This window comes from Bacillus rossius, chromosome 1 (genome assembly GCF_032445375.1).
Source record: "Bacillus rossius redtenbacheri isolate Brsri chromosome 1, Brsri_v3, whole genome shotgun sequence".
Lineage (NCBI taxonomy): Eukaryota > Metazoa > Arthropoda > Insecta > Phasmatodea > Bacillidae > Bacillus > Bacillus rossius.
This window is the reverse complement of record NC_086330.1, coordinates 355,052,265-355,065,252: the sequence shown is the minus strand read 5'-3', so window position 1 is coordinate 355,065,252 and position 12,988 is coordinate 355,052,265. Positions and strand designations below refer to the sequence as shown.

The window sequence follows — 12,988 nt, the reverse complement described above, 5'->3', positions numbered from 1 at the left end:
TGATTTCGTCCAGATGGTTGAACTGCAACTAGCATCAATTAACTCATATAGGTACATATAGCAATTTTTGTGATCATCCGGAAATGTACCAAGGGTGTTGGTGTGCCAAATGAAACTTTTGTGATAGTTAAACTATCCTGGAATACATTTTCTACACTTTAATAGTCATAAAAACAAATAATCACAACTATAAAGAGCTTGAGAAAATTAAAATTAAACCACTTAATTTGTACGACAGAGCTGCTATTTGTATGATTTTTGGCATAACAAATGTATCAATGGTTGCCTAACGTCCGCTACAATGCATTGAAATCAGTTTCTAGCCTCATGCAGGTTACAGTTTATTAAAACAGTTACTTTTTTATTACCTAATAGGAATTGGGTTTGGATACATTCTGGAATACGGTCTGCGAGTTAGGTTACAGTTGTATCCCAACAAGGTAGTGCTTATCTTACCCGAATGTCTTGGAATACTGCTCTAAATATGTTCAAAACACCAGTATTTTTATTATTTCTGATTTTAATAAGATAAACTCTTAGATACCAATTTTCCCAATTGTTACTGCTTACCTTTCAAAAAATATCCTTGAAATATGATAATACAATTAAGTGATATAAAAAACCCACTTAGGTCTTAATTCTATCCTGTTGTGATAATCATCAATTTTTAAAACAAAATCAAAAGCCCGAAATCATAAATACCTTTCCTGGAATGGACTTATAATTTACACTTACAATATAAGTGCACCATGAAAATAAAATCATGTAACTAAACAACGGTATACCATATCACTATTTCTTTGCCAAATGACAGACACATAATTTAAAACATAATGGTGGTAAAAAAAATTGCTAAGGTCTACAAAAATGATTTTAAACATAAACAAAAAACCTCTTAGTTTAAATTACATTAACATGAAAACCAAAATTTCTTCTTGGTAACACTTAAATGTTGCTAAATATTATAAATAAAAACTGAAATAAACTAATTTCTCCAAATTATGTGTAGTGTTAATGTTTGATGGATCAAAACTAGACAGTTATAACTGCAGCTGTGTTCCAGAGGTATCAAGTACCAGCATCATTTGACTGCAAACAATTATGTCCCAGACCAGTCAAAACCAAAATTCTCTCGGTATCCTCTTTGGCTGCTGCGATGAATGCTTTCCACTTTGCACTTGAGGCGTGCACACATTATAATCCATCCTTCAAATGGAAGTTTCAAAACTGTCACACATAATTGCCTTCAAATTTACCACACAAACAGAAGCATTTACACGTGCTTTCTTCTGCGCAGGGACTATCTTCACTGATCTAATTCACAAACCAAATGCAAAAAAAGGCCAGAGAACAATAATAACCACATTAACCACCTCTTACTTGCCGATAGGTATCCACCACAATGTACAAATAACATTCATTCAAATAACTTAAAATAGTTACTAATTAAAAAAAAAAGCATTGCACAGTATTAAAAAAGTGAATGTTTTTAAAGAAATATGATGTAATAACGGTAAAACTTTGAACATTTGTAACAGAAACATTAGAGCAAATTAAAATTTTTGGTTGCAACTAACAAATATTAGCCTCACTAGGCCTTAAAAATTTCCAAAACTGAAGTACACACATTCAAACCCTAAACAAAATTAAAACTGCTTGTTTCTAGAAGTTGTGTACAAAAAGCTAAAAAAATATGCTACGTTAAAATAAATAACTTTTATGGAGAATTACACTTTGTGTTGGATATTACACCTCATAAAACATAAGACTTAAATCATGAACATCATACAACTAACCAATTCATACAATGAATCTGCCATTTGATACCTAAATTTTTTTTCGCTCTATAATTTTATATACAATACCAAAAACACTAGATTATAAACTTTTCATACAAACTTACAGGTATGGTATTTGTTAGCTGGACACTTATATTGTAATATGTAAATGCTGAAAACAGTTTAAAAAATATGTATATTTCCTGAAATTTACTGAAAACCATTTGAAAATCTTAATTTTCTGTCAGATAATGTTACTTAGTAGGACACTAACTACAAAATTATGGAGAATTTTTTTTTCATCTTAAGTAATAATTACAAAATATTTTTTGTAAACAAAATAAGTTTGAATAAATTACTAAAACCTCAAATTAATTTAGTATATTTAATTTAAGACACAGAAAATTCAATAAATTACTGATACCACATTCAGCAAAATTAGAATATTTGTCTGCAGAAACATAGAAATTCCTTAGTTATAAATTTCATAGATATTTTTATCCGACAACAGAACCCAAGTAAAAAATTAAATTCTTTTTGAAAGATTTTCATAAAAAATGTAGTATGAATGTAATGAAAACATTTAATTTTCCTTGCACAATAATGACAACATTTGGAACTAGTTATATGATCAATGACTCACATAATCTCACACAGCAATGTCAGTTTCAAATTCCTGCAAAATAAAAATCTGTGATAAAAAAATTTTTTTGACTGATAAAACTGGCAGATGTGCTGACAAGCCTGAGTTTACCACAAATGCACAAGAAAAGAGAATGATTTCTTTTAAAATTGTTTTTATAGTATTTCATTAATAAAACTTTAAAAGGTTTCAAATGCACTCATCGTAACTCTAGCATCATCATTCACACTTTGCACGCCCACTACACGAAATGATTTTCCACATGGTCCAAACTCGATTTCTGACATCACTTAACACGTTTCTGCTGTCTAGCTCTGTAAATATCATTTATCGGTGGTGCTCCAGCCATGTCATCATCTTCACTGTCATCGCCCCTGTCGTTGAGAGCACGCCGCCGCCGTTTATGATTCAGCCCGGACGAAATCGACAAAGAACCGTCCTGACTATCGTCCACAATCCAGTGTATTGACTTTGCAAGATCAAAAAGTTTAATGTCATTATCGTTCTCCCCGGTAGGCAGCAGCGGTGTCTCGGGCAACTGTATCTTGTTGAACACGTCCATGAGCATGTCGACAGACACAAAGGGACCTTGGAAACAGTCCGGAGGCGGGAGAAGCGTACACAACTGTGCCACCGCCGGAGGCTGAGGGAACACACCTCCTGGGACAGGATGATCTCCAGGAACAGTGTGGGACTTGGGCTTGAAAGGTATCATCATGGTCACATCAGGTTTGGGAACATTCACTGAGTCTTCGCCTGTGTCCAGCACTGCAGTGGACAGAGAGTGGAATTTTATGGATGTCTTCGCAACCTCGTTGTAGCCGATAGACTTCAACTCTGTGGCAGAGCAAGGATACAGGTCCAAGAATTTGTACCTGTCCACCAACTGAGCAGTTTCTTTGCCTTCGAATTCCTTTATCTGCTGCAGAACAGTGCTCCTTCTTTTCTCAACTTTAACGATACTTGCAAGATCTCCGATGTTCGACTCAAATTCAAGGAATCTGTTCCAAATTTCCACTGACTTTTCCGGTTCTAGGTTCCCAGATGACAGTACTCTCTCAAATAAAACACGAGTATTGTTATCTTCATTCAGGTGAGACAAATAATCAATGTAACATAAAATGTAGTCTGGATTATCAGAAAACTTTTTCAAGCCCAACTCAAATATTCTGAAAGCAATGTTTTTGTCTTTGCTACAATAGTATTCCATCAATGCAGCTGCAACAAAAACATGGTACTTTGATCTCACATCTTCCCTCGCTCTTTTGAAGACCGTCCTTGCTGCTTTAATACCTTCAGCCCTGCGAGCAAACTTCATGTACTGCACGTAGGCCAAAGTGGGATCTATGTCTGGAATGTCCAGGAAACGACTGTAGATCTGGTGAACCTTTTCGTACTTCAGACGGCCTTCTTCGAAGTCAGCATAAGCAAAGTACAAAAGCATATTTTTACTCAGAAGGGAGGCAGTGGCACGTTCGTAAATAGTGGCAGCCTCATCACTGAACAACTTGGCCGCATTAACATCTCCTTTCTCCGTCAGCAGTTTGGAGCTCTGCTCCAAAAACTGTGCTGCCTCATACCATATGTCCGGATGATGCCCCAAACACAGCAGGCACTGTTCATAGGCAAACATAACACGCCGGGTTATCAGGGTCGTGTCTTCAGTTCTCAATGGGTTTGATTTTTCCCAGGCAATGTACTTTTTCCATAGGTCAACTTGCTTCAACTCTTCCATGTGACCAGTCGGTGGGGTGCTTGGGGCATTTCTGTTCAACCCTCTCGTCACAGCTTCAAACTCCTTGGCAACGCGTCGTGCATTCATGTAATCCCTGCTTCGTTCCATGGCCATCTTTTCCGCGATAATAGGATTGATGTTTTGCTCAAAGTTCATGTAGTCTTTCCAGAATTGTTCAATATTCACCATAGGATTGATCACTCCTCGCTGATACACTTTCCTAACAGCACTGATCTTCTGATTTTCTGCATATGAGCCTATCGCTTCCACGCCTTTTAGGAAGTTCACGTAGTCATTCCAAATGGAGTACGACTGAATGTCCATCCCGATTTTTTCCAAAGCAAAGTCATATGCTTGTGCCATTTTCTCTTTGTAAGATGGCAAGATGGACTTGGTTTCTTTTACGTAAGTTAAATACAGCTTCCACAATTCAATATTCAACACTTTCATGAGACATCTTTGAAATAATTTTTCAACTTTTTCAAAATGTCTAGTTTTCATCTCCTGTTCAATGTATATCTTCCAATAACGTCCCGTGCTTGGGAATGTAGAGACCAGTTTCTCGTACATGGGCCGCACATCGTCAATCCACTTCCCTTGCGCTTCTCGTGCAAGGAGACTCCATGCTTCAAGGTCGTACTGGTTGTCTTCTATTTGCTTCTGGGCCTTGAACAACTTCTCGTTCCCCCAATCTATTTCGATTTTTTCGTTGGTCATGATGGCAGACTGTTTGTCAAACATTTGGCTGAATGCAGCAGGATACCTAAAAGAAAAGAAAATACACCTGTTAGCTGAAACATGCAGACTGTAACATGTATGAGCAAGATGGGGAAAAAAAAAAAAAAACATTTAACTGACATACTAATTTTTACATTGTTTTGTTATTAGCCATAACATAAAAAGTTTGCCTAAAAGTATGTTTTGAAACATTTCTAGAAAAAATGAGGTACTAGAAAAATAAAACACATTTCATTAAATTCTTAGAGTTATTTGGAGTCCACTGCAACATACCGGTAAGGAAAGCTACAAAGCTGAACTACATACTTTGATTTAGCCCATCTTTGCTTTTGTGGGTGTCAAGCATAGATCTTTCATTTTAATGTAATAGCTTCTTAGCATAATCAGTGAAAACGAGGTTTCAAGAGCACCTTTTTATTGCACTACAGCATAGAAGGTATGTTATCATTTAAGAATCCATTCCCAAGGTTTACATTTTAATACCTGATGCTTTAAAAATGTTAGAAAAATAATTGGCAAAGTTTAAAAATAAATACTTTGAACACTGAACATTGTTCTTTTCAGATCTATTCTTGTGTGTGTTTCAAAAATTTGAAAGGTTTTCCAACATTTTATAAATCTAAAGAAACTAACTCCTTATACCCTAGCACACATTATAATATTAAATTACTGCAGTTGAGAAACGCTTCTGAATTTTGTCAGCGGTATGCAACATAAAAAAAAAATTTCCATTCTAGCCTCTCAGTTATGTTCCAACTTATCCTCAACATCACATTTTTTGGCCTTTTTTAAAATCAACATTGAATCAAGGGCACTTATTATTCATAGTACACAGAATTGTGAAGCATCTATGAAATATCCTGGTTTAAAGTAAAGCCAAGATTACCGTGCAACAAAGAGGGTTCATGAAATATAATTCTTTTTAGTGGATTTATCAACCCACAAACACTTAAAATGTTTATAGTCTGTTATACTGATGCATAATCTGGAAGATTTAAATGAACATGTATTGCAAAATAGAAGGCAGAAGAATTTTTACTTTCAAACAGATAAACATATTTTGAAGCACAGGTAAAATATGGCAATCTGCAGCATCTAATCACCATACGATTTACCATGTACTGTAAATTTTCAAGGAAATGCTACTACTTGTAGGTGACAATTTTTATTTATTGGACACACATAAAATGTACTGATTTTCACAATTATATCGAACACTATTGCAAGATGCAATAGTAGTAAAACAGATTAAAATATGCACATGATTATGATATTTCAAGCATTCCTTTTAACGATCTTTTACTACCCAATTGCAGCACAACTGGTAAACCCTGACAGTGGACTGTTATGTACTGATACTATCTTTACTTTCACACAATTTGTTGCCAAAAATTGTCATTACCACTGTTAAATTTTTAACTGATATTGTAATACAATTCAAAAATCTTGGCAGAAAAAAACATACAGAAACAATCATTTTTGCAGCTGCTGGTGCATGTGCAAGTATGATAGCTAATGTTCTTTATTCATGTAACATCTCGATCGATCTAAAACCTTCTCTCTTGAATGATGGCATGTGTTGGTTTGGTTGCATTACAAGTTTAACGAAGGAGGAGCGAGATGAACCAATGCAATAGAAAGACGGGCAGTTTCAAGCAATGTATGTTCAGAGTAAGCTTATGGAAATGTTCCTCACTATACTTCAACCCAAAAAGGACACGAAAGAAAGAAAAACAGGATTTTAATATTTGTTACCTTAACCCTACTTCTGATACCAAGTCATGAATCTCTATAATGAACCACAGACATTTCATTTTCTTGTTATTATTATTTACTAAGGGCTATGCCTGAAAAATTTATCACGATAGTTCTCTACCATTTTATGTTTCGCAACAAAATTTGTCTGTTTATATCATTTACCAAAGTGTTATCAAATAGCTGTAAAATTATACACAAGTGTTTACAACTATGAATAATTACATGACACTTTACAGTTCACAAAATAATGTTTATCAGATATCTGGTGACAAAAATTTTCAACCAAATAACAATTGCAAAAGAGCTTTAGTGATGCCCTTTACAGAAAGATGAAAGGAAAGGTCCTTGGATCTTGCTGACCAGCAGTTTCATGAACAAAAGGGGGAGCTCAGTTTGAATAATGGACGGTGGAAGGTTTTCAATAGAGCACGTTAGGGACCAAGATTAAGCCAGATTGTCGAAACTCAATATAGTTTTAGTGGGAATACCTAATGAAATTAATATAGAGTACAATGATATTTAAAAAAAACTGCTGTTCCATAAAAAGAAAAAAAAAATACAGATGAGTGTTACTCTCTGAAGAAGTTTCTGATAACACATTGCATCAGTGATTCAGATCTGTCTTCACTAAACCATTTCGGCAATGCACCACTGAAATCTATATAAATAAAAATGTAAATGTTCTCTTTTTATAACCCAAAATCCCCTAAAGTTCTTCACCAACCATTTTGAAATTTTGACAAAACGTTGTATACGTGCATAATTAAAAAAAAAAAAAAAAAAAAGCACATGTAAAACAGTACATGTCACAGGAGTGAAACTTCTTTAGCAATTTGAACCTTGACTCGTAGGTGCTCTCTTTATACCTCTCTGGCGATAGAAACGTTTCAAAACATTGTTTTATGAAAACGCATTAAAATTCGGCCTTGAAATGGTAAAATTGAACATATTAGAAATGTGTGAGCTTTCTCTTTTCTTTCATTTCCATTTAAACAGACTGAGCCATAACAATGCATGGAAGGGTACAGCTGTATATCTATGTAAATTAAAATGTAAATGTTTATTCATTCAAAATCTTAAATTTCCAAATGTTCTTCACGGATTGCTTTGAAATTTTAACACAACGTTGCATTTGAATATTTTTTATACTATATCACACTTGTGACAGGTAAAATGATAGATAAAAAAAATATATATATATATAAATGTTCTGTTCTTTAAATATATAGAAAGATATAAACATAAAGCGATAAAGATATAGAGACAGATTAAAATATACAGATCTATAGTTATGTCGAGAGATATTGATAGGAAGATTGAGATATAGATATAAACAGATATATAGATATAGATTTATATACCGAAAAATACAGTGAGATTTATAGATGGATGAATATAGATAGATTGAGAGAGATAAGAGAGATAGAGATACTCTATATATGTGTACCTAATTCAAAGAAATTACACAAAAATTTTGTGCTGTCTCTTTTCTGTATTTTCCATTGAACCAGACTGAGCCACAGCAACGTATAGTCAGGTACAGCAAGTGTAAATAAAATCAGCTACAAAACAAGAAACACTGTAATGAAAATGTAAACAGTAAATAACAATGAACACTGAGCTAACTAAAAATCCCAGCAGTGCAGTAATGCGATAAAGACCTTTTTGTCCCATGGTTTTAAATTCTGCAGGACAGAAAATGAGACATCATAAAGTAAAGCACGAGATACAGAATACCTACACTTGGAGGTTGTAAGTTCAGATACAATGGGAGGAGGGGTAAAAAAAAAAAAAAAAAAAAAAAAAAAAAAAAAACTCAGGCAAGTCAATCATTCTAATATCTCTTCCCCATCCTCTTTCTTGCAACAGTGGCATAAGCGCAGCTAAGTGTATGGACTCCATGCAATGACAGCAGCATTAATTTCTCAAATATTGTCTAAATTAATCATCTTAAATAATAGAAAAAATGTATTTTTTTGTTTCATCAATAATTAAAATATTAATGCATGGAAATATTGTTTTGAATGTGAATAAAAAACAAATAGCAATCATAAATGATTTAAGAAATGTTGAAATAGGAAGAAATTCTAGATTGATGTGGCCTTAATACTTAGTACAACCCAAAATACAACATCACAAAAGACCATTTTAAACTCAAAACTAAAGTTATAAAATGTAAATAACTTACTGTTATTTAGTTAAACTATTCCTATTCTTCTTGCCAATTGCAACATTTTGCATTGCTTTGAAACCAGTGAAAATCAACAGACCTGAAACAAACATTTCTGCCTTAAAAATATGTCCTGGATGTGAACATGTAAAATATAAAACCAGTTGCTTTATAAAATGGTTGGACACACCTTTGGAAACATAACATTCGGACCTCATTACTTGGTGACACAGGAAATTTTTTTGTCTCTATTCAGTTACTTGCGAAAGTGATCAGATTATTGCCGTATGATGATGCTTTTCCAGACAGAATGAAAACAGTGTACCTACTATATTCATTGTACTATAACAGTAGTACTATATTCATGTAAATGTGATAATACACAAAATGTAAATTTTAAATTTTGCATTAAAAAAAATCTCATGCACCATGTTTACCAACACCATGTACATAAATACAAATACTTAAAAAATTTTCAAGAATTTTAGAGCACCAAGAAAAAATGAGTTTATTTTCATATTTTAAATATTACTTTACACAACATACACACTCCCATTTTACATCATTCCATCGTAACACACCGAAAGCAGTATCAATTGTGAATGATGCCAACAGATCAAACATGATGGATGATGACTGATGCACTTTCAACACTTAATTGGTGTCTGCCTAAATGTAAACTCACTCTGTCCATTCACCTATTCTGAACTTTAGACCACAAACCTGATTCTGCAATGGCTCTTGTTTCCACGGCCATCGATAGAAACTAAGTGCCCAGGAAAAAATAATTTTGTCAGTGTCTCTCCCCATTACTTAATGTAAAACTTTTCAAAGCCCAACTTTTTTTTTTTTTAATATAAAGGCTCTAAACGTTACAGTGACCATAACGAGAATTGTGCGAATCGCATAACTTGTACGGTTTCCAATGAATTATATCCGTAACAGTTTGTAATTTTCTTCCTATTATCAGGGTTAACTCTGGCAAAAAAAAAATTATTTTATTTCAAAAATGTTTCCCTGGAACCTGGGTCGGGGTTTTTTGCCCCCGTCCCCCTCACCTGCCCCACCCTCATGATGACCTTGCTTGTTTTAGGTTCGAATCCTACCAACTGTGCCATGTAAGCTAGTGAGTAATGATAAAACACTTCTTATACATTAACATCAGCCTTTATTCATCGCCATGTTACATATCAACTGCTGCCAACCTCGCACTCGTTGCAGTACCAACCTAGCACTCCTCACAGTTTCCATTGCCACTAGTTATTCAATTAACACAACCAATATTCAATTAAAGTCTGGTGTTAAATACCAGATTTAATTGGGTGGTGAAGGGAATGTTTTCCCTTATAACCGAGATTGGAATAACTATATATTTTTACATTATGTCCAATTAAGAAATCTGTAAAAAAGTTGTAGATAGTAAGGCATTCAGTCATGCATATCTGCAATAACACATACACACAGCAATCAACTGCAAAAATTAAATTTTGCTCGTTGAGAAATATTTGTGTTCCTTGACAGCTTGACGAACTTAACAAAATGAATCTGTCTGATGATGTTTGGGTCTAATTTTGAGCTTTAATGTTAAATATATTAACTCTTGCATTAATAGAAAAAAAGTTATTTCCAAACAAAGTAAACAAGGTTTAAAATCAAAACTTGAAAAGAAAAAAAAATAGAGAACACATTATTTTAAAGGTATAACCACAGGAAAAAATGGTAAAAAAAGATCAATTAACTTATATTGGATTTATTCATCAAAACATTTAAGTTTACTTGTACACACATTAAAGGTAATTAAGATTACATGAGGAAAAATGCCTTCGATAAAAGCACCACTGTCAGAATCTATTAAAATATTTTTTCCCTGCAAAAAAAAATTGCAACAACACTTAGAGATAAAAAATATGAAAAAAAAATATTACAATTGTTTTACAGTATGAATAAAAATTAATACTATGCTGTACTAATTAAATTTTAAACCTTAAAAAACCCACACCAATTCAATTTAGGAGCACTGTAGTAATAAAACCACACAGAATGAATTTCATAGTAGTACCTTTTAATCACCATTTTATTTGATAGTTACAGTCAGTATGTATGCTACTATAGGTACAACTTAAACACCTAGAAAATTTTCAGTGTGGTCAAAGCATGGCAAACGGGAAAGAGAAATAATAAACCAACATTATATTAATTAATTTTATTTAATCCCCAACATTTTTTTATGACCAAAAACTTAATGAGTATATGTAAGTCAATACAAATACCAAGGCCAGGATGGGAAATATTGATAACATAAAAGTAAACCATAAATTTTATCCACAATAAAACTATAGATTTCAAAAGAAATGTAAATATTTATTAAGTACTGTATTTTCAATAGTTACATCTACTTGTGCAAAGTGTCTTACACTCATGCACAAAAATAAAGAAAAGATTGTACCATAGAAAATAAATTTATTACTAGTTCAAACAGAAGCATTTGTTTTGAAACAAACCCTTTAAGTCCAGATTCAAGACAATGGGAGCAAGGATTGTAATATAATTATTACTGATCCTTAAGATCTCATTTCACAAATTCTGTCTGTCGCACATTCTGAAAGACACACTGAGATAGTGCAAAACAAGACAATATATTACCAATATTGTTAATGTTAATTTCAGATGCAATATCATACCTGGAAAGAAAAACTTATAAACTATTTTGAATTACATACTAATATTATGGGAACTTCGAAAAATAAAAAAGTTTCCATTGTGATTCATTACGCTGAAGGGTTTAAAAAATTGGGTCAAACCACAGTAAGCACCACCGATTGAATATACAAAAAAAAAAAAAAAGATCCATTAGTTAATAATTTTATTGACTTCCAATTTAAAAAAGTTAATTTTCAAACTACGGCAGTGTACTTACTAAAGGGAGTTAAAAAATAATTCTACATTGATTTTAAAACAGCCCCAAAGCTGTCCATAAATATTTCTGGTGTTAGTTACTTCTTGATAAAATAATATTACATTATACAGTTTCGTATAAACCTGGGAAAAAATATGTACAGGCGAGTTGTCCCATTCCAGGTAATTATTTTATTAAAATGTAAAACATTGTAAAATTATAAACTTTTGAAATGTGGCTAACATACACAAAATTAGAAAAATATAAAATTATATTTACATAGCATAGCTGTCAAAGTTGTATTTTAAAAATTTTAGTCTATTACCTATAATGAGAATTAAATTGACTACATCACTGACTCTCTATAAGTTTGAAGACAATGCTACTGACTAATACATGACATAATATTAATATTTTTTAAAAATATTTTACTTAACTGCCGAATCCTCATAATTTTTTGAATTTTGAAAGGCTGGCTAAAATAATTTAATTTAAATAAAACCATACCATGAAGTAGCTAACAGCATTGCCTTTAAAACTAAATAAGTAAGCTAACTATGCAAAAAGTATTATACACACAAGCACACAAATTATATACAGTAAAACTTTGATTAACTGTTACTTCTTTAACTGCAGTTTATATTATCAATCATCTAAAAAAAATGTGTTTGTCAACAAACAAATAGACATCTTTAAAATTGTTCATGGATTACTTTTCTACCCTCCAGTATAAAGCTGGAAGTACATGTATTGAATTTTATATTGAACGTTTCGTAAAATTAAATACATTATTTATGAACTGTTCCTTTTACAGGATTTTATCTTTATTTTCGTTCCAAGCCCACAGTGAAATCATGTTACTGTATGTAGTAATAGATTTATGTTATCTGTCTATTCAGTAATCCGCCACAGCTCTGGTCCAGACGTACACAAACACACATTTTGGAACAGTTTGGCCACACAAAATATTTACAACAATGTTTAATGTTAATACGACATAATAAACTGGAATGGGTCTGTCTGACATGCCATGTTGGTTACTTTGTTTTCTTGTCCTGAAGTACTATTATTTATGGGCTTCGCCTGTAAATTTTGTCACAAATTCTGTTGCCACATATTAATAAAGGGTTATCCAATAAAGGTAAATAGACACGCAATGTTTATAGTTATACATTGCATAACATTTTACAGTTGGAAAATAATTGTTTAAGTTCACAACTGGTGGCAAAATTTGCAATCAAACAACAAATGCAAAAGCGCTATAGTGATG

The 12,988-nt window shown here is 32.7% G+C and overlaps 1 protein-coding gene across 5 annotated transcripts in view; it reads right to left on the bottom strand.

Annotated features, from left to right (window-relative positions):
- Window positions 1-2,343: 2,343 nt before the first annotated feature.
- Window positions 2,344-12,988, bottom strand: part of LOC134528261 (protein suppressor of forked) — a 38,390-nt gene continuing 27,745 nt past the window's right edge. For all 5 annotated transcript variants that reach the window (XM_063361722.1, XM_063361717.1, XM_063361721.1 and 2 more), the window contains 2 exons: window positions 8,841-8,922; window positions 2,344-4,919 (listed from right to left, as the gene is read on the bottom strand). In XM_063361722.1, coding sequence (XP_063217792.1) covers window positions 2,708-4,897 — 2,190 coding nt within the window. In that variant the 5' untranslated portion in view covers window positions 4,898-4,919; window positions 8,841-8,922 and the 3' untranslated portion in view covers window positions 2,344-2,707. The remainder of the gene's footprint in view (window positions 4,920-8,840; window positions 8,923-12,988) is intronic.